The following is a 19,923-nucleotide window of genomic DNA, read 5'->3' as shown; positions in this document are numbered from 1 at the left end:
CATCACCTTTAGAAGACGTCCTCAATGCCGGGAAGGCAAGTGACCATAATGGGGCTATCTGCGGTTTCAACTTTCTGCGGCCTTTTATAATCCTGTGCAATGGTTCCGCATACTAGACGGCGATGTAACCACTTAGAATGGACTCTGTGGTACATCCGTAGAGATTTGCAAGTCTTTGGTGACTTACCAATTCTCCTCAAACTCCTCATGAAATATAGCTGCTGTTGTGCCTTTTTTTGTAATTGCATCAATCTGTTGGATCCAGGATAGATTCTCAGAGATGTTGGCACCCAGAAACTTGAAACTGATTACCCTTTCTACTGCTGATCCCTTGATGAGGACTTTCCCTCAACTTTCCATTCCTGAAGCCCACAAACAATTTTTTGGTCTTACTGACACTGAGTGCAAGGTTGTTGTTGCGACATCACTCAACCAGCTGATCGATCTCACTCCTGTACGTCTCCTCATCACTTCATCATTTCAGGTGCAATACACCGTAATACCTTGCCAACTCACCAATGTGTTGATGTAGAAAATTGAAGGATTGCCTATTTTCAATGAATTCATTAGAATAAATACCCCTTCTCTCTGTGAGGTCCAACAGTATGGTAGATTTTCAATAGACCAAACCAAAATGAAAACAAAAGTGTGATGCCAACAGATACTCTGAGTGAGCTGCGGAACTCTTCAGTTAGTGGCTGCAACTGGAGGTGAAGTTCATGGCTCCGCAGACTCTATGGCCTTGCACAAAAGGGTATTTATGGAAGAGAGCAAGGAAGAATCTCTGGCTTAAAAAAATCCTTGCCCATAAAGCTTTTGCAAGGCATCACTTAGAAGATACCGAAAAGATGTGGACAAAGGTCCTGTGATTAGATTAGACTAAAGTGAAACTTTTTGGCCTCAACACTAAGCGGTACATGAGGTGTAAATCTAATACTGTACATGAGCCAGGTAACACCATCCCTACTGTAAAGTATAGTAGAGATAGCATCATGCTATGGGGATGCTTTTCAGCAGCAGGGGTTGGAAATCTGATTAGGACTGGTTGGAAGATGAATGCTGCTAGATACAGAGAGATCCTGGATAAAAACATGCTAGCCTCTGTTAGAAAATAGAGAGGAAGTTCATCTTTCAGCAGGACAACGGCCCAAACCACACTGCCAGAGCAACAATTGAGTGGCTTCAAATGAAGAAAATTGATGTCCTTGAGTGGCCCAGTCAGAGTCCTGACCTTAACCCGATCAAACATCTTTGGCAGGACCTCAAGATTGCTGTCCACCAAGACTGCTCCCCAGACATCCCACCTCTCTGGGAAGTTCCGGGAGTTTCCCACATATTGATAGTGGCTCCCTGATGCCTGGAAATTATATACAAATATCCCGGAAATCGATTTTTTTGAGGGAGAGGGAGAGGGAGAGGGAGAGGGAGAGAGAGAGTGAGAGTGAGCATCCTGATAGGTCTGCTTAGCACGTAAAGAGACCAATCAGTTTTCTCTGTGGGCAGGTTTTACAATTGACCTCAAAAATAATGACAAAGTTGCTCGCTGCACTGTTTGCAACAGTGACTTTTCTATTACCCATGGTGGGTTAAAATGTAACTCACATGTTGAGATGAGTTTAACAGGTGTCATTCGTTCATTCGCGTAGCTAACATTATTTAAACTAGCTGGCTAGCTGCTAAGGAGCTACTCTATTGATGTCCTACGTGATGAGGCCAAACTCCCTGTAGACTTGCCTAAAGATGTAATAGAATAAACATGATAATATAATATAAGTACATATTTTAATGTCACATTTTCTGCATATACCCAACTTGGTTTAAAGATTGGACAAAATCACTAAACAAAGTATTACATACACCCTTGGAGGTCGACTGGGGGGTGGTGAGGGGAATATGGGGTTGCGGGGGACGGGGGTGCTACCTCCCTGAAATGAGTTTTTGCGGGGTGGGATGTCTGGCTCCCAACTAACCTGGCACAGCGTGAGCAATTTTGCAATGAGGAATGGGCAAATCTTGCTCCACCATGTTGAGCAAAGCTAATAGAGACTTATCCAAAAAGACTACTGGCTGTAATTCAGCAGGCCAGGCAGCATCTCTAGGAAGAGGTGCAGTCGACATTTCAGGCCGAGACCCTTACTCACTCTTCCTTCAGTTAGTCCTGACGAAGGGTCTCGGCCTGAAACGTCGACTGCACCTTTTCCTAGAGATGCTGCCTGGCCTGCTGCGTTCACCAGCAATTTTTATGTGTGTTGCTTGAATTTCCAGCATCTACAGAATTCCTGTTGTTGCTGGCTGTAATGGCTATGACGGGTGGTTCAACTAATTACTGAGCAAAGAGGGAAGAATACTTTTGAACTGCTGACATTTCAGTTTTTGATTAGTTTTTCATGTTTTACAATTTTTCCTTATTTTGGGGGCCACTGTTGTGAAAACAGGACATGTGATTCACAAATAAAAATTCTCAGTTAATTTGATCAAAATCCCTGGTTGTAATACTCGTTTATGTGAAGAAGGGGTTGGGGGCTGAATACTTTAACAGGGCTCTGTATTGTTTGCACATGGTCAGCAGGGTTTGTAACACTCCCCAATGATATTTATTATCAGATCTTCCATGCCACCCAGCATCTGAGGTTGATTACTACCTAGAAATCCGGTTATGCTGCCTATGAGTTACATTAAAACTCTGTCGTAATAGCACTAATTCGTTTGTGATTGAAATGGAATCTATTTTATTTTGGTTTTGGGTGCCTGGAGCCCGGGTAATTTGTATAAACAAACGAAGGCAGAGTAAGACAACATTGCAATAGCGGAATCTGGAGGGTACAATAGCCTGGACTCGTTTGTGTTTTACTTATTGTACTTAATATTTCCCATAGTGGCTGGACATCCATTTTCATCTTATTACATATTTGGAAACATTCACGGCATTTTGCTGGTGATGCTATCTACGTACATTCAACCGCATTCGTTAACCTCTGCCGACTCGTAATGTAATTTTGGCCCGGACGGTCCCTCCTTGCCTGCTGGCGGCGCTAGCGACGGAGTGACACCTCCGGTTGTTCTGTCGTTCGAGCTCGGCCCTGCCCACCGCTCGGAGTTGTGGGACGTTTGCACTTGTTAGAGGCGCCGTGTGGAGATGTGAAGGTGGTCGCGGTGTGGGGGAAAATCAGCAAACAAAGAAACGGCTTCTAATTAGAGCTGAGCGGTAGTGGCCAGAAAAATGCAGACGAAGGATGCTCGTTATCTCAAGAGGTTGGTGCTGCGGCGAGTATGGCAGCAGTCTGCGGGCTGGCTGCCGCCGGTAGTGAACTGCGACGGTGTCCGTTGTCTTGTCAACGGGCTGGGCTGGGCCGGGCCGGGCCGGGCCTGGCCTGGCCTGGCCTGACTTGACTGTCGGCAAGACTCTGCTTTACAGTCTAAGGCTGCCGTTACTACACTTTTTATTTGGGTCACGGCACCGTTTAGTTTTTATCAAGGTACACCTGGTGCTGACAAATAGCACAAACGAATAGAAAATGCCAGACCATATTTCTCTTGATGACATTTCGGTAGACTTGACCTGAAATATTATTTCTGCTTCTGCTGGGCCCTATCCTGTACATATTTGCAACATCATCTGTTTCTATTTCAGGTTTCCAGAGTACGCATTGTTTTGCCTGAATTAAAACTAGCATTGTTTTTGCTAACATCAGTATCCTTTTGATTCTTTCACCCCATCCTTCATTTAGCTCTACTGCACCCATGGGAAACGAGATTTTCCACTTATTCTGCTTGAACATCATTGGCTTTGATTTCTTCTAGGGTTCCTGTTTACGTAATCCTTGTGGTCTTAATGTTGCTCAGCAGGCTAGATATCACTTTCTTTGACTTTATTGAAACAGGATTTCTTCATCTAACGGGGTGATTTATTTTGACCATTTATTCTTATCTCCCATTTTGATTCCTACCTGGAGCCATTCTCATGAGATATACATTTTGAACAGGCTGAACATTTAGGGAGATGAGATGTAGTACAATCTCACTCGTTTTCCATTGTTGAACCACTATTTTCCCTACATTTAGTCAACACTTTTCACTTTGTTGCCTTTTGTCCTTCATTGAATGTCATCAGTTATTTGGGGTAATGGGCTTTTTCCATATATAATAGAGATTGACATTCAAGTGCACCTGTGCTTCCACCAACTGGAAGGCCAATTAGTGTAAAATTATTTGTAATTCTAATTTTATCTTTTTTTCCCAAGGCAGGTTAAATCTTGACTTGTGCTTAAATTAGAACACTAGTATTGCTTGAAAAGACTCAGGACGTGAAAATGTACTGTAGGCAGATGAAAATGTGGAGATGATGCAGTGAGATCAGCAGTGATCTTAAGTGGTGTAGCAGCTCAAAGGGATATATGCAAATCAGACACAATTCTCCTTCCTTGCACTCGTGATATGCCCATCACCTCTGTCTGGTTTCAAAGTGCATTATGTATTATACAACCGAGATTTGTTTGCTTACAGGCTGTTGCAAAGCAAGGAACCCAAAAGAAACCAATTTAAAAAAAAAGACCAACCTCCCAGTGGCCACAGAGAGAGAAAAAACACAAAACAAATCATTTAAAGAACAGAAGCAAAGAGCAGGATTCTGAACTAAATTGAGTCCATTGATCAAAGTCCTCCGAGTAGGCCCAAAGCCTCGGTAATCAGTTCATCATATTAGCGTGGCAAATCGCTGCAAAGTTCACAGATACGAAGCTCAGCAGCCAGAGGCAGTCTCACATCCTTAGTGTCGCAGAGAGAGAAGTCCCCAGACTGTCTGGGTTTCTCACGACCTTCCATTTGTTACATGGTCCACTGTCCTCTCCTATTAGATTCTTCCTCCTTTAGATCTTTAACATCTTCCACCTATTACCTCCCAGCTTCTCACATTATCCCCACTCACATTTCTTCCTTGCCCCTCACCTGATCTCACCTATCACCTGCCAATTTGTACTCTGCCCCCTTCCCCTATCTTACTCTGGGTTTTGCTTCCTTTTCCAGCCCTGATGAAGGGTATTGAAAAGTTCACTGTTTCTCCTCATCCCCCATGAATGCTTCCTGACTTGCTAAATTCCTCCAGCATTTTTTGTGTGCGATGCCAGTGCAGTCAAACCATGCTTTTTGACTTATTATGATCATGTGATATGCGTGGATTTTCTATTAAGATTTGAGCATACTCAAAGGATAATTTTAATTAGCATAGATTTTCATTCTTCAGAATCTGAATCAGGCTTATTATCATTGACATTTGTTTGGCAGCAGCAGTAAAGAGCAAGATATAAATATTACTTTCAGAAAAATATAGAAATACTGTATAAAGGGAACAAATAGTGTATAAAGGAAATCAAATGGCAGAGGGGAAGAAGCGAAATCATTCAGTGAAGGTTTTCAGGCTTCTGTACCACCTCCTTGATAGTAGTAATGAGAAGAGGGCATGTCCTGGATGGTGGTGACAGTTCTTAATAAAGGACGCTGTCTTCTTGAGGCATCGTCTTTTAACGATGTTCTCGATGGTGCAGAGGTTTCTGCCTGTGATGGAACTGGCTGTGTCTACAACTCTCTGCAGCCTTTACGATCTGTGCATCAGATCTCCAAACTAGGCATTAATTCAACCAGTCAGAATACACTCCACAGTACATTGATAGAAATTTGCTAGAGTCTTTGGTGATATACCGAATCTCCTCAAACTCCTAATGAAGTACAGCCGCTGCATGCCACCTTTGTGATTGCATTGACTGTTGGGCCCAGGATAGATATTCTAAGATATTGATACCTACGAACTTGACACTGCTCACCCTTTCTACTGCTGACCTTATTTCCCCTTCCTGGTCCACAGGCGATTCCTTGGTCTTACTGACATTGAGTTGTTGCAACACCACTCAACAAGCTGATCATTCTCACTGCCGTTATGCCCCTTTGCCACAATCTTAAGATTCTGCCAGCAACAGTGGTATCATTGATGGACTTATAAATGGTGTTTGAACTGTGCCTAGCCATAGGTGTAGAAAGTAGAGTAGTGGGCTAAGCACACATCCTCGAGATTCATCTGTGTTGACGGTCAGCAAGGAGATCTTATTTCTGATCTGCACTGACTGGTCTCCCAATGAGGAAGTCAAGGATCTCGTTGCAAAATGAGGTAAATAGCCCATGTTTTGAAGCTTATTGATTAGTACTGTGGAGATGATGGTGTTGAATGCTGAGCCGTAATTAATCATTTTTCATTTTAAATCTTTTTATTAATTATTATTGAAAATCAACAACAAAGAAAAATACATCAAGATAATCAAGACAACATATCCATATGTAGAATAAGAGTTAAACTGTCAACCAAACTGAACAGTATATCAATAATAATAAAAAAAAACAAAATGTTAAAACTTTTTTTGGAAAGAAAGACATAACATCACCTGAGAGAACCATTGTATCAAAGTGGGAGCAGAGGCGTCTTTCCATTTTAGTAAAATAACGCTTCTAGCCAATAATGTGACAAATGCAATTACGTGTTGGTCTGATATAGAAATGCCGTGAATGTATTGAGGAATTATACCAAACAAAACTGTCAAGTTATTAGGTTGTAAATTGATTTTTAAAGCTTTAGAAATGGTAGAAAAAATAGATTTCCAAAACTGTTTCAATACAGTACATGACCAAAACATATGTGTCAATTTAGCTATCTCAGTTTTACATCTATCACACTGACTATTTACATTAGGAAATATTTTAGACAATCTCTCCTTTGTCAAATAATAATGATGTACAATTTTAAATTGAATTAGAGAATGACTGGCACAAATCGAAGAAGAGTTGACCAACTTCAAAATTCGCAACCAATCCTCTGTTATCAAGCTCATGTTAAGCTCTCTTTCCCAATCTTACTTAATCTTAAGTAAAGGATAGTTATCCTGTTGTAATAGTAAATCATAAATTTTCCCAATGAAACCCTTCACTAAAGGGTTCATTTTTAAAATAATGTCTAACAGGTCATAATCTTGTATATATGGAAAATTACTTAAATATTCTTGTAAGAAATGTCTGACCTGAAGACATTGCAAAAAATGTGAATATGGGAGAGAATATTTAGTTACTAATTTCTCAAAGGACATCAATCGACCTTCTATGAAACAAATCCATAAAGGAAAAAGTTCCTTTATTCCTCCAAAGAGAAAAGATAGGATGACTAAGTGAAGGTTTAAATAAATAGTTTCGATAAATTAAACTAAAAAGGTTAAATTTTTTAAGATTAAAAAACTTACGAAACTGATACCAGATTCGTAATGACTGCTTAATCATAGGATTTATATTTAGAATAGAAATTTTGGCTAATTGTACAAGTAAAGGAGAGCTGTAATTAATAAACAGCAGCCTAACATAGATATTGCTATGGTATAGGTGGTCCAAGGTAATTTGGAGAGTCAGTGAGATTCTAACTGCGGTAGACCTATTGTGGTGGTAGGTAAGTTGCAGTGGGTCTAGTAGTGAATGCTACCCGGTGATAGTTGTTGAGGCAGCTCACCCTGCTTTTTTCCGGTAGTGGTATGATTGGTTCCCTTTTGAAGCAGATGAGAACTTCCAGCTCAGCAGTGAGAGGTTGAAGATGTTCTTGAACATTCCAGCCAATCGATTCTCACAGGTTTTGAGTGCTCTACCAGGTACACTATCGGGGCCTGGTACTTTGTGAGGGTTCAGCTTTTCAAGGAGATTCTAACATCGGCTGCCAAGATCGATATCACAGAGTCCGGCAGATGCCATAGCGACTTACGTAGCTGTAGTATTATTCTCCTTTTCAAGATGTGCATGAGCATCAAAACCATTTATGATGGTAGATTTCAACTTGTAGATAGAAGTGGCATGCAAACTGTACCACAGCTGACGTCCATCTGATTGCATCTATAACTTCACTCGGAATTGCTTTTTCACTCTTATAGTAGCTTTTTGCAGGCCGTAGTTGGACTTCCTGTAGAGTTCTGGATCACCACTGTTGAATTCCACTGATCTAGCTCTCAGCAGACTGCAAATCTCCTGGTTCATATGCGACTTCTGGTTTGGGTATGTCTGATGTGTTCTTAAAGGCACATACCCATTCACACAAGTCTTTATTTAAAGTCTGTGATGAAGTCCTTAGAAGTGTTAATTTCATTGTGGTTTACGCTTGTTCTGAGAAAAGCTGCTTTTACAGGAATTCAGGTTAGGAAAAATGAGCAATTTTGCCTTAACTTTTTCTGCTTTAATATCTCTTTCTATACTGGAGCTTTTTAACGAAGAAATGGTTTGGCATGGCGTGGTAGCACAGTGGTTAGCGTAACACTTTATAGCGCCACTGCCCTGGGTTCAGTTTCCACCAGGAGTTCGTATGTTCTTCCTGTGACTGCATGTTTTTCCTCTGGGTGCTATGGTTACCTCCCACATTTCAAAGACATACGGATTAGTAGGTTAATTGGTTACTTGAGTGTATTTGGGTGACGTTGGCTCCTTGGGCTGGAAGGGTCTATTTGTTACTGTGCTGTATCTCTAAATAAAAAGTAAATAAATTTAACATAATTATCAATCTATATTCATTAGCTTTCCTTTTTTAATTTTCCTATATCACGATTAATATGAGCATTAAATATAATGCAAAACATTTCATATACAGTATTCTGAAATATATATCCAAATATGGTAACTTAATGTGACAGCTTTCTAATAGCAGACAGAGAGGACACCAATTGTATTGGACCCAAGCATATGAACCTGTACTACTGCATTGCTGCAGTGGAGGGTAATTACATTATTAATGTAGGAATTGAGAAGCAAAGGTTATTTTCAGGTGTTAGCATTGGAAATTGTGCTTCCAGGTCTAATTTGAGTACATAATCTAATTTAATCTTTCAGTGGCGGACTGAGCCACATTGTGAAAGGTACCATTTTTTAAAGAGCCTTTCTTCCATTGCTGTAGTGTTAGTGTACACCCCCACATCCATATTCTCCATACTTGTTCTGTAAAAGTTCATCTTTTTTATCAAGGATAACCCAGTGTTAACTTGTCATTACCTGGCTTCAGTGTATTTCCTCTTTAGCATACTTAACCCTTGATCTAATCCTGAATGAAAAATTGTTACGGGAACAAGTAAGAATTTTAAAAATGCCGAGAAGCAGAGCTGGACCTGACTGGAGGACTAGGTTTTTCAGATGGAAAGTAACTATATAGTTTAATCTCTTGGGTTTGGAAGATATTTATTTTTTCTAATTCACAGAATTGAATGCTTGTGTATACCATATTTTGTGCTGGGTAGTAATTCATGGGGTTGCTCAAACTGTTCATTTTACAGTAAGTTGCTGTACTGTAGATGTAGTGTACAATTTGAGTATGAAGGGACATTTGGATGAATATTACAGAGTATTCAGTCATTCAAGGAGATCACATCACAATTTTAATCAAGTAGTGGTACTGTAATGTGAAATGATGAGGTTTCTATTTGTGCAAAAGGTAGTCCAAAATTTGGAGACAGTTTTCAACCTGATCCTTATTTTGTTTCTCTAAATATGTCACTTTCATAAACTTTAAATGAATGATCAATGAGAAACAATTATTTCGGGTACCTTAACATAATATTTTAGTGTAGGATCCATATAGGCATCTTCCTGCTCAAGGGTAATGATTAGTCTTTATATGTGTAAATTAGAATTTGCTGATATTATTCCAGCAGTTAAAACATCTGCATTTTTTTTGTTAGTAGTGTATTTCTCATGTGCAAAGAAGCATTAATGTAGAGCATAATCTGAGCTGCAAAGCAAAGGAATAGTTTACAAAATTTAAGTGCCTTGTTAGTTGGGAAGAGGATGGATTAGTGGAAAGAGCTGAATGTGGCATTTTGACCACATCGTCCTCTTTCTTGGCCTCCCAATAAATTGCAGTGAATTCTGATTTATTGGGCCATCAGTTAATTGAGGCAGCCTGTTATTTGGGACAACTCTTAAAGAACAAAAACTAAATGAGAAAATAGCTGGGGTTCCCTTCATTTATTTGGGACACCAAGTCACTTAATTGGGATAGGAGACTTGACAAAGTTTCTAACTAGTGTCAGTTGCATGCAGTTGTATGACCGTTGAACCCTACTGTGCTTTAGAGTGAACAGTTTTTAAATTGCATTAGTTATGTGTGTTTGTGTTCAAAAAGCAGTGATTTTTGTCACTGATAGTTGGCAAGAAGTAAGCAGTAAGACAATTTGGAGCTGTTTTGCTTACTATGGTAAGCATTTAGACTTGGAAATGCTAGAAATGGCTGGGAGTGAAAGTGAAATAATTTCACTACTGCAAATTAAGAAGTATGAAGAATTTGAAGCCATCAGCAAACATTGGAAGTTGCAGTGAAAATGAAGGATTGGAGGACGCATTTGTCAAAAGCATAGTATGAAGGCAGTCCAGTATCTGCACTCAGTGTCTGCGCTGATTTTGTTCATTTAGTCAATCAAAAGAACATGGGAATAATTCCTTCATCAATAACTATTAGGAACTACAGTTTTATAGTACTGTAATAATATTGTTAGTGTTTTAATTTGTTTATTCATTTAAATGTGTAATTTCAAAGGTACCATTTAATGTCAGAGAAATGTATACAATATACAGCCTGAAATGCTTTTTCTTCACAACCATCCACCAAAACAGAGGAGTGCCCCAAAGAATGCACGAAGGTTAAATGTTAGAACCCCAAAGTCTCCCCCCCAGTTCCCCCCCTGGTGCGTAAACAGCAGTGAGCAGAAATCCCCCCTCCCCCCACCCACAAAAAAAAGCATTGGCACCACCATCGAGCACTCAAGCATGAGCAAAGCAATAGTAAAGACACAGACTTGCAGTTACCCCAAAGACTTAGTGTTTCACCCGGTATTAGACATAACTGCAGGTTCTATCTTTCCCATTTTCCTAGCTAGCAGGAAGACATAACAAACAACTCGCTGGTTTGTGATGTTAAAATTCTGTTATGTCGCTTTTTTTTAGCTCTGTGCCTGAAGATCGCAATGATCCCAGGTCTCTAGGCACACAGCAGATATCCCGACTCCCCCCATGACACACACAGGTCTCCTGTCGTGGCACCGACCCTCAATCTGCCCGTCTCCGGAGCCCCGAGATCCTAGGCTTCTGAATTCAAGCCGAACTGTTAGACCGAGTCTTTGGTGTGCTGAACAACGGCCAGTTATGGAACCCTGAGAGCAGGTCCAATTCCCACAAAGAACCATAGTCAGCATGTAACTCCAGGTCAGGGTCTTCAAAAGAAGCCTGAAAGGGAGAAATAGAGATATTAAAGATGGAAGTAGAGCTGTTTCCGAAGATGCAAGCAAAGGAGTGGCTGTTAGGTGCCATTAACCCTCCTAAGCTTTGCCTTCGTTCAGTGGTAATTTGCCTTTTTTTATATGTTTTTAACTATTTTCATGAAATTTTGTCTAATTGGGGCAGCTGCTTAATTGGGCCAAAATGTACTGGTCCCAATATGTCTCAATTAACCAGAATCCACTATATTTTCCCTGTCTTCCACCTCCATCTCCCACTCCTCCAAAAAAAAATGCCTTCAGTTGTTAAGGATATGTCCTTTGCTACTTTTGACTAGATTATGTTTACTTGCTGCCTTTGCTCTTTTCATTTCAATGTTTTTATTGTTATTTTTGGAGAAGTCCTTTTGATAGTTCCTGTTTCAATTACAGCTGTGCTGGAAAGTTGGTGAACCCTTTAGAATTTTCTTTATTTCTGTATAAATATGACCTAAAATGTGAACGAATGTTCACACAAGTCCTAAAACTAAATAAGGAGAACCGAATTAAATAAATAACACAAAAATTGTACTTTTTATTTATTGAGAAAAATGTTCCAATATTACATGTATTTGTTGAAAGAAGTATGTAAACCTTTGCTTTCAGTAACTGGTGTGACCCCCTTGTTCAGCAATAACTTCAACCAAATGTTTCTGGTAACTGTTGATCAGTTCTGCACATGGGCTTGGAGGAATCTTAGGCCATTCCTTCTTACAAAACTGCTTCAACTCTGGGGTGTTGGTGGGCTTCCTGGCATGAACTGCTTGCTTTAGGTTCTTCGACAACATTTCTATAGGATTAAGGTCAGGTCTTTGACTTGGCCATTCTAAAATGTGAAATTTCCTCTGCTTTAACCATTGTTTGGTAGACTGACTTGAATGTTTAGGGTTGTTATCTTGCTTCACAAGACAAGACAAAGGAGCAGAGATCACAAGACAAAGGAGCAGAGATCACAAGACAAAGGAGCAGAGATCACAAGACAAAGGAGCAGAGTCTTGCTTCATGACTCACTTTCTCTTGAGTTTCAGTTCATGGATGGATACCCTGACATTTTTCTGTAGATTTTGCTGGTACAATTCAGAATTCATAGTTCCATCAATGATGCCAAGCTGTTCTGGTCCTGACTCTAGTTTCCCCTTTAAATTATCGAATAATCCTAGAGATTCACATACTTTTTCCAACAAATACATGTAATATTGGATCAGTTTTCTTAATAAATAAATAAGTACAATGTTTTTTGTGTTATATAACTGGTTCTCTTTATCTAATTTTAGGACTTGCATGAAGGTCTGATCACATTTTAAGTCCTGTTTATGCAGACATAGTGAAAATACTAAAGAATTCAAAAACTTTCTCACCACTGTATATGTCTCTTGCTTTTGTCTTCCAAGTTTGCTTATATTCACGTTTTGTCCCAGGCATTGGTTAATTGAAAATTAATAAATAAAAGGCACAATAATAAATTATTAATTTTAATTAAAAATGAGGCTGAAGTTATTTAATTTCCACCCTCTTAAACTTAACTTTAAAAATTGGTGATTAAATGTAATTACTATAACATTAGAATCAGAATCAGGTTTATTATCACCAGCATGTGACGTGAAATTTGTTAATTTAGCAGCAGCAGTTCAATGCAATACATAATATAGAAGAGAAAAAAAATAAGTAAAATTTTAAAGAAAATAATAAATAAAATAAAAAATAATAATAAATACGTAAATCAATTACAGCATGCATATATTGTATAGATTCAAAAAAAGTGCAAAACCAGAAATACTATATATTTAAAAAAACAGCAACACTAGTTAGCACAGCTCTACCTACAATTTCGAAAACTGGTTATTGCTAAAGAACAATCTTTCTCTTTCTGATAACATTAGTGTTGATTGGTATTGTGAAAAGGCTTCAGAATCACTGGCATGTGACGTGAAATTTGTTAACTTAGCAGCAATTCAATGCAATACATAACAGAAGAAAAATATAAAATAATAAATAAGCAAATCTTATTCAGTATACTTTATACAGTATACATATATTCAATAGATGAAAAATTGTGCAAAAACCAGAAATAATATATATTTTAAAAAGTGAGGTAGTGTCCAAGGGTTCAATGTCCATTTAGGAATCGGATGGGAGAGGGGACGAAACTGTTCCTGAATCACTGAGTGTGTGCCTTCAGGCAGCTGTACCTCCTACCTGATAGTAACAGTGAGAAAAGGGCATGCCCTGGGTGCTGGAGGTCCTTAATAATGGACGCTTCCTTTCTGAGGCACAGCTCACTGAAGATGTCCCAGGAACTTTGTAGGCTAGTACCCAAGCTGGAGTTGACTAGATTTACAACCCTCTGCAGCTTCTTTCGGTCCTGTGCAGTAGCCCCTCCATACCAGACGGTGATGCAACCTGTCAGAATGCTCTCCACGGTACATCTATAGAAGTTTTTGAGTGTATTTGTTGACACACCATATCTCTTCAAACTCCTAATGAAGGATGGCTGCTGTCTTGCCTTCTTTATAACTACATCTGTATGTTGGGACCAGGTTAGATCTTCAGAGATCTTGACACCCAGGAACTTGAAACTGCTCACTCTCTCCACCCGATCTCTCTCTGAGGATTGGTATGTGTTCCTTCATCTTACCCTTCCTGAAGTCCACAATCAGCTCTTTCTTCTTACTGATGTTGAGTGCCAGGTTGTTGCTGGGTCCCCACTCCACTAGTTGGCATATCTCACTCCTGTACACCCTCTTGTCATCACCTGAGATTCTGCCAACAGTGGTTGTATCGTCAGCAAATTTATACATGGTATTTGAACTATGCCTAGCCACACAGTCATGTGTATATAGAGAGTAGAGCAGTGAGCTAAGCACACACCCCTGAGTGTGAATCATCAGCGAGGAGGATAAACAAAGGCATCTGTTAGTCTTGCGAGACCATGGAAAGTCTTCACTCTCCAGGGCGCAGGCCTGGGCAAGGTTGTATGGAAGACTGGCAGTTGCCCATGCTGCAAGTCTCCCCTCTCCACGACACCGATGTTGTCCAAGGGAAGGGCATTAGGACCCATACAGCTTGGCACCAGTGTCGTCGCAGAGCAATGTGTGGTTAAGTGCCTTGCTCAAGGACACAACACGCTGCCTCAGCTCAGGACCTTCAGGTCGCTAGTCGAATGCCTTAACCACTTGGCCACGTGCCCACAAAGCAAGGAGGATATGTTATTACCAATCTACACAATTCTGGTCTTTCGGTTAGGAAGTTGAGGATCCATTGCAGAGGAAGGTACAGAGGCTCAGGTTCTGCAACTTCTCAATCAAGGTTGTGGGAATGATGGTATTAAATGCTGAGCTATAGTCGATAAACAGCATCCTGACATAGGTGCTTGTGTTGGCCAGGTGGTCTAAAGCTGTGTGGAGAGCCATGGAGATTGTGTCTGCCAGTGACCTATTGTGGCAGTAGGCAAATTGCAGTGGGTTCAGGTCCCTGCTGAGGCTGGAGTTCAGTTTAGTCATGTCCAACCTCTCAAAGCATTTCATCACTGTTGATGTGAGTGCTGCTGGGCGATAGTCATTAAGGCAGCTCACATGAAGATAAAAATGATAAATTAATTCTGAACTGTATTGAGAAGGTAAAAATTCTTCCACTTTTATTTTACGGTCAAAGTTTTTTTTTGATAAAGGAATTGTCTTGCAATTTTGTGATACAAGACCATAAGATATAGGAGCAGAATTAGGCCATTTGGCCCGTCAAGTCTGCTCTGCTATTTCGTCACGGCTGATCCAGTTTTTCTCTCAGCCCCAATTGCCTGCCTTCTCCCTGTATCACTTCATGTCCTGATCAATTAAGAATCTAACAATCTCTGCCTTAAATATACATAAAGACTTGGCCTCCACTGCTGTCTGTGGCAAAGAATTCCACAGGTTCACCACTCTGGCCAAAGAAATTCCTCCTCATCTCTGTTCTAAAAGGATGCCCCTCTATTCTGAATCTGTTTCCTCTGGTCTTAGACTCTCCCACCGCAGGGAACATCATCTTCGCATCTACTCTATCAAGGCCTTTCACCATTCGATAGGTTTCAATGAGGTCACCCTGCATTCTTTTGAATTTTTGTGAATACAGGCTCAGAACCACCAAATGCTCTTCATGTGACAAGCCATTCAATCCTGGAATCATTTTTGTGAACCTGCTTTGAACCATCTTCAGTTTCAGCACATCCTCTCTAAGGTAAGGGGCCCAAATCTGCTCTCAGTTCTCCAAGTGATTTTATAAAGTCTCAACATTGCATTCTTGCTTTTATATTTTAATCCTCTTAAAATTAATGCTAACATTGTATTTGCCTTTGTCACCACAGACTCAACCTGCAGATTAACTTTTAGGGAATCCTGCCCAAGAATGCCGAAGAACTCCCAAGACCCTTGTGCCTCAGTTTTTTGTATTTACTCTCCATTTAGAAAATAGTAAACCCTTTCATTTCTTCTACAAAAGTGCATGACCATACACTTCCCGACACTGCATTCCATTTGCCATTTCTTTGCCAATTCTCCAAATCTGTCTGTCTAAGCCCTTTTGTAGCTTCTCTACTTCCTCAAAACTATCTGCCCTTCCACCTATCTTCATATCGTCTGCAAACTTTGCAACAGAACCATTAATTCTATCATCCAAATCATTGACATATAACCTAAAAAGAATCGGTCCCAACACAGTCCCCTGTGGAACACCACTAGTCATCAGCAGCCAACCAGAAAAGGCTGCCTTTATTCCCAGTCTGCCTCCTGCCAATCAGCCACTGCTTTATCCATGCTGGAATCTTTCCTGCAATACTATAGGCTTGTAGTTTGTTAAGCATCCTTATGTGGCACCTTGTTAAAGGCTTTCTGAAATTCCAAGTCCATATCATCAACCGATTTTCCTTTGTCTATCCTTGTTATTTCTTCAAAGAATTCCAACAGATTTGTCAGGCAAGATTTTTCCTTGTGGAAACTATGCTGACTACAGCCTATTTTACTATGTTCCTCCCAAGTTCCCTGAGACCTCATCCTTTATAATTGACTCCCAACATCTTACCAACCATGGGTTAGACTAACTGGCCCACAATTTCCTTTCTTTTGCATCTCTCCCTTCTTGAAGAATGGAGTGACATTTGCAATTTTCCTAGTCTTCCGGAACCATTCCAGAATCTAGTGATTCTTGAAAGATCATTACTAATGTCTCCACAATCTCTTCAGCCACCTCTTTCTGAACCCTGGGGTATACCCCATCTGGACTAGGTGACTTAGCTACCTTCAGACCTTTCAGTTTTCCAAGCACCTTCTTGCTAGTTATGTTAACTTCACACACTTCATGACCCCTGGAACTTGCACCATACTGCTACTGTCTTCCACAGTGAAGTCTTATGCAAAATACTTACTCAGTTCATCTGCCGTTTCGTTGTCTGCCATTACTACCTCTCCAGCATCATTTTCTGGTGGTCTGATATCTACTCTTGCCTCTCTTTTACACTTTATGTATCTGAAGAAACTTTTGGTAATCTCTAATATTATTAGCTAGCTTACTTTCATATTCCATCTTTACCTTCTGACTTTTAGTTGCCTTCTGTTGGTTCATATGTTGACAATCTTGTGCTTTAAAGAATTTTGATTACTTTGGCATATTCCTTGACAGACTTCCAAAGGAAGTTAATGGCAGATGCAAAAAGAGCCATTTAAAAAAATGCATGAGCATATATTTGTTTTTGAATGGTAAAATATCAGAAGCTAATTTATCTGCATTAAAAATGTTTTTAGCAGTATTGCCTTTACTGCATGAAAGCTTTATTCTGTTGAAGATTTAAATAGAATTTCTCAAGTTTGAATCATTAAGGAAAGCATTTTCGAAGTTTTTCATTCAGAATAATTCAAACTTTTCATATATTTGTTGCTGTCATATCTGAATTTGCTAGACTTCAAAGGAGCTGAGACAGACACAAAAAGAAACTAATTCAACTCAACAGACAATAGATGCAGGAGTAGGCCATTCGGCCCTTCGAGCCAGCACCACCATTCACTGTGATCATGGCTGATCATCCACAATCAGTATCCATTTCCTGCCTTATCCCCATAACCTTTGATTCCGCTATCTTTAAGAGCTCTATCCATCTCTTTCTTGAAAGCATCCAGAGACTTGGCCTCCACAGCATTCTGGGGAAGAGTATTCCATGTATCCACCACTCTCTGTGTGAAAAAGTTTTTCCTCAACTCCGTTCTAAATGGCCTACTCCTTATTCTTAAACTGTGGCCTCTGGTTCTGGACTCACCCATCAGCGGGAACATGCTTTCTGCCTCCAGCGTGTCCAATCCCTTAATAATCTTATATGTTTCAATAAGATCCCCTCTCACCCTTCTAAATTCCAGAGTATACAAGCCCGGTTGCTCCAGTCTTTCAACATATGACAGTCCCGCCATCCCGGGAATTAACCTTGCACTCGCTGCACTCCCTCAATAGCAACAATGTCCTTCCTCAAATTTGGAGACCAAAACTACACACAGTACTCCGGGTGTGGTCTCACCAGGGCCCTGTACAACTGCAGAAGGGCCTCTTTGCTCTTATACTCAATTCTCCTTGTTATGAAGGCCAGCATGCCATTAGCTTTCTTCACTGCCTGCTGTACTTGCATGCTTGCTTTCAGTGACTGATGTACAAGAACACCTCAATCTCATTGTACTTCCCCTTTTCCTAACTTGACTCCATTTAGATAATAATCTGCCTTCCTGTTTACCGCCAAAGTGGATAACCTCACATTTATCCACATTAAACTGCATCTGCCCGCTCACCGAGCCTGTCCAAGTCACCCTGCATTCTCATAACATCCTCCTCACATTTCACACTGCCACCCAGCTTTGTGTCATCTGCAAATTTGCTAATGTTACTTTTAATTCCCTCATCTAAATCATTAATATATATTGTAAACAGCTGCGATCCCAGCACTGAACCCTGTGGTACCCCACTGGTCACCGCCTGCCATTCCGAAAGGGACCCGTTAATTGCTACTCTTTGTTTTCTGTCAGCCAGCCAATTTTCAATCCATGTCAGTACTCTGCCCCCAATACCATGTGCCCCAATCCCACTAATCTCCTATGTGGGACTTTATCAAAGGCTTTCTGAAAGTCCAGGTACACTAAATCCACTGGCTCTCCCTTGTCCATTTTCATGGTTACATCCTCAAAAAATTCCAGAAGATTAGTGAAGCATGCTTTCCCCTTCGTAAATCCATGCTGACTCAGACCGATCCTGTTACTGCTATCCGGATGTGTCGTAATTTCATCTTTTATAATTGACTCCAGCATCTTTTCCACCGCCGACGTCAGGCTAACTGGTCTATAATTCCCTGTTTTCTCTCTTCGTCCCTTCTTGAAGAGAGGGACAATATTAGCCACCTTCCAATCCACAGGAACTGATCCTAAATCTATAGAACATTGGAAAATGATTACCAATGCATCCAGGATTTCTAAAGCCACCTTCTTAAGTACCCTGGGATGCAGACCATCAGGTCCCGGGGGACTTAGCAGCCTTCAGACCCAACAATCTATCCAACATCATTTCCTGCCTAATATAAATTTCCTTCAGTTCATCCATTACCCTAGGTCCTTTGACCACTATTATATCTGGGAGATTGTTTGTGTCTTCCCTAGTGAAGACAGATCCAAAGTACCTGTTCAACTCATCTGCTATTTCCTTTTTCCCCATAATAAATTCACCCGTTTTTGTCTTCAAGGGCCCAATTTTGGTCTTAACTATTTTTTTTCCTTTTCACATACCTAAAGAAGCTTTTACTATCCTCCTTTATATTCTTGGCTTGTTTACCTTCGTACCTCATTTTTTCTCCACGTATTGCCTTTTTAGTTACCTTCTGTTGCTCTTTAAAAGTTTCCTAATCCTCCGGCTTCCCACTCGTCTTTACTGTGTTGTACTTATTGGTCATCCTGGTCTAATGTGCCCATTCCAAATTTGTTGCATTTCAATATAGCTTATTGGGTTTGTTTGAGACTTGATGTGGTAATACCATTGAAATCAAGGATAGTTGCCAGTGTTGTAACTTTTATAAAAACAGAAAATACTGGAAACACTCAGTAGGTCAGTTAGTACCTTTAGGGAAAGGGAAACAGAGTTAACTCTTTATGCCAAGTGATTTCATCAGACTGAAGCAACGTTTATCTTTCCATAGGTGCTGCCTGACCTATTGAATATTTTCAGCATTTTCTGTTTTTATTTCAGATTTGCAACATCTCTTTTTATTTTCAATTTTTCTGAAGATGGCTGAAAAGTGCTCTACAGATAATGAAGTACCTTTCAGATTGTAATCACAGTGATAATGGAAGGGACATCTTAGAAGAGAAATACTGGAGTAATAGCAGTCAAGTTGTGCATAACAATATCCCACAAGCAAATGCATTTCTATATTGATTGGTTGAGACTCAGATGTTGGTTAGCACATCAGAAGAACTCGAACTCCGCTGTTATTCTTTGAATACTACATTAAATGTGAGGTTTTAAATCTGAAATATCAGACTTAATGAATTTAACCTGGAAAAGGAAAAGCAAGAGCGGAAGTAGAACATACAACCCTTCAAATAATCAACTATGCTCCAGTATTCAA

At 40.1% G+C, this 19,923-nt stretch overlaps 1 protein-coding gene across 2 annotated transcripts in view; it reads left to right on the top strand.

Annotated features, from left to right (window-relative positions):
* Window positions 1–3,074: 3,074 nt before the first annotated feature.
* The window catches only part of kifap3a (kinesin-associated protein 3a), a 250,021-nt gene continuing 233,172 nt past the window's right edge, over window positions 3,075–19,923 (top strand). The window contains exons 1-2 of one of the 2 annotated variants that reach the window (XM_063064072.1): window positions 3,078–3,252; window positions 15,411–15,515. Coding sequence is in view for 1 of the 2 variants with exons in the window: in XM_063064071.1 (XP_062920141.1) it covers window positions 3,221–3,252 (32 nt within the window). In the remaining variant the exon portion in view is untranslated. Of the gene's footprint in view, window positions 3,253–15,410; window positions 15,516–19,923 lie in introns of both variants that reach the window. The other variant, XM_063064071.1, reaches the window with a different exon arrangement.

This window comes from Mobula hypostoma, chromosome 12, assembly GCF_963921235.1.
Source record: "Mobula hypostoma chromosome 12, sMobHyp1.1, whole genome shotgun sequence".
NCBI lineage: Eukaryota > Metazoa > Chordata > Chondrichthyes > Myliobatiformes > Myliobatidae > Mobula > Mobula hypostoma.
Note: the sequence above shows the minus strand (reverse complement) of the source record. Positions and strands in the feature narration are given on the sequence as shown.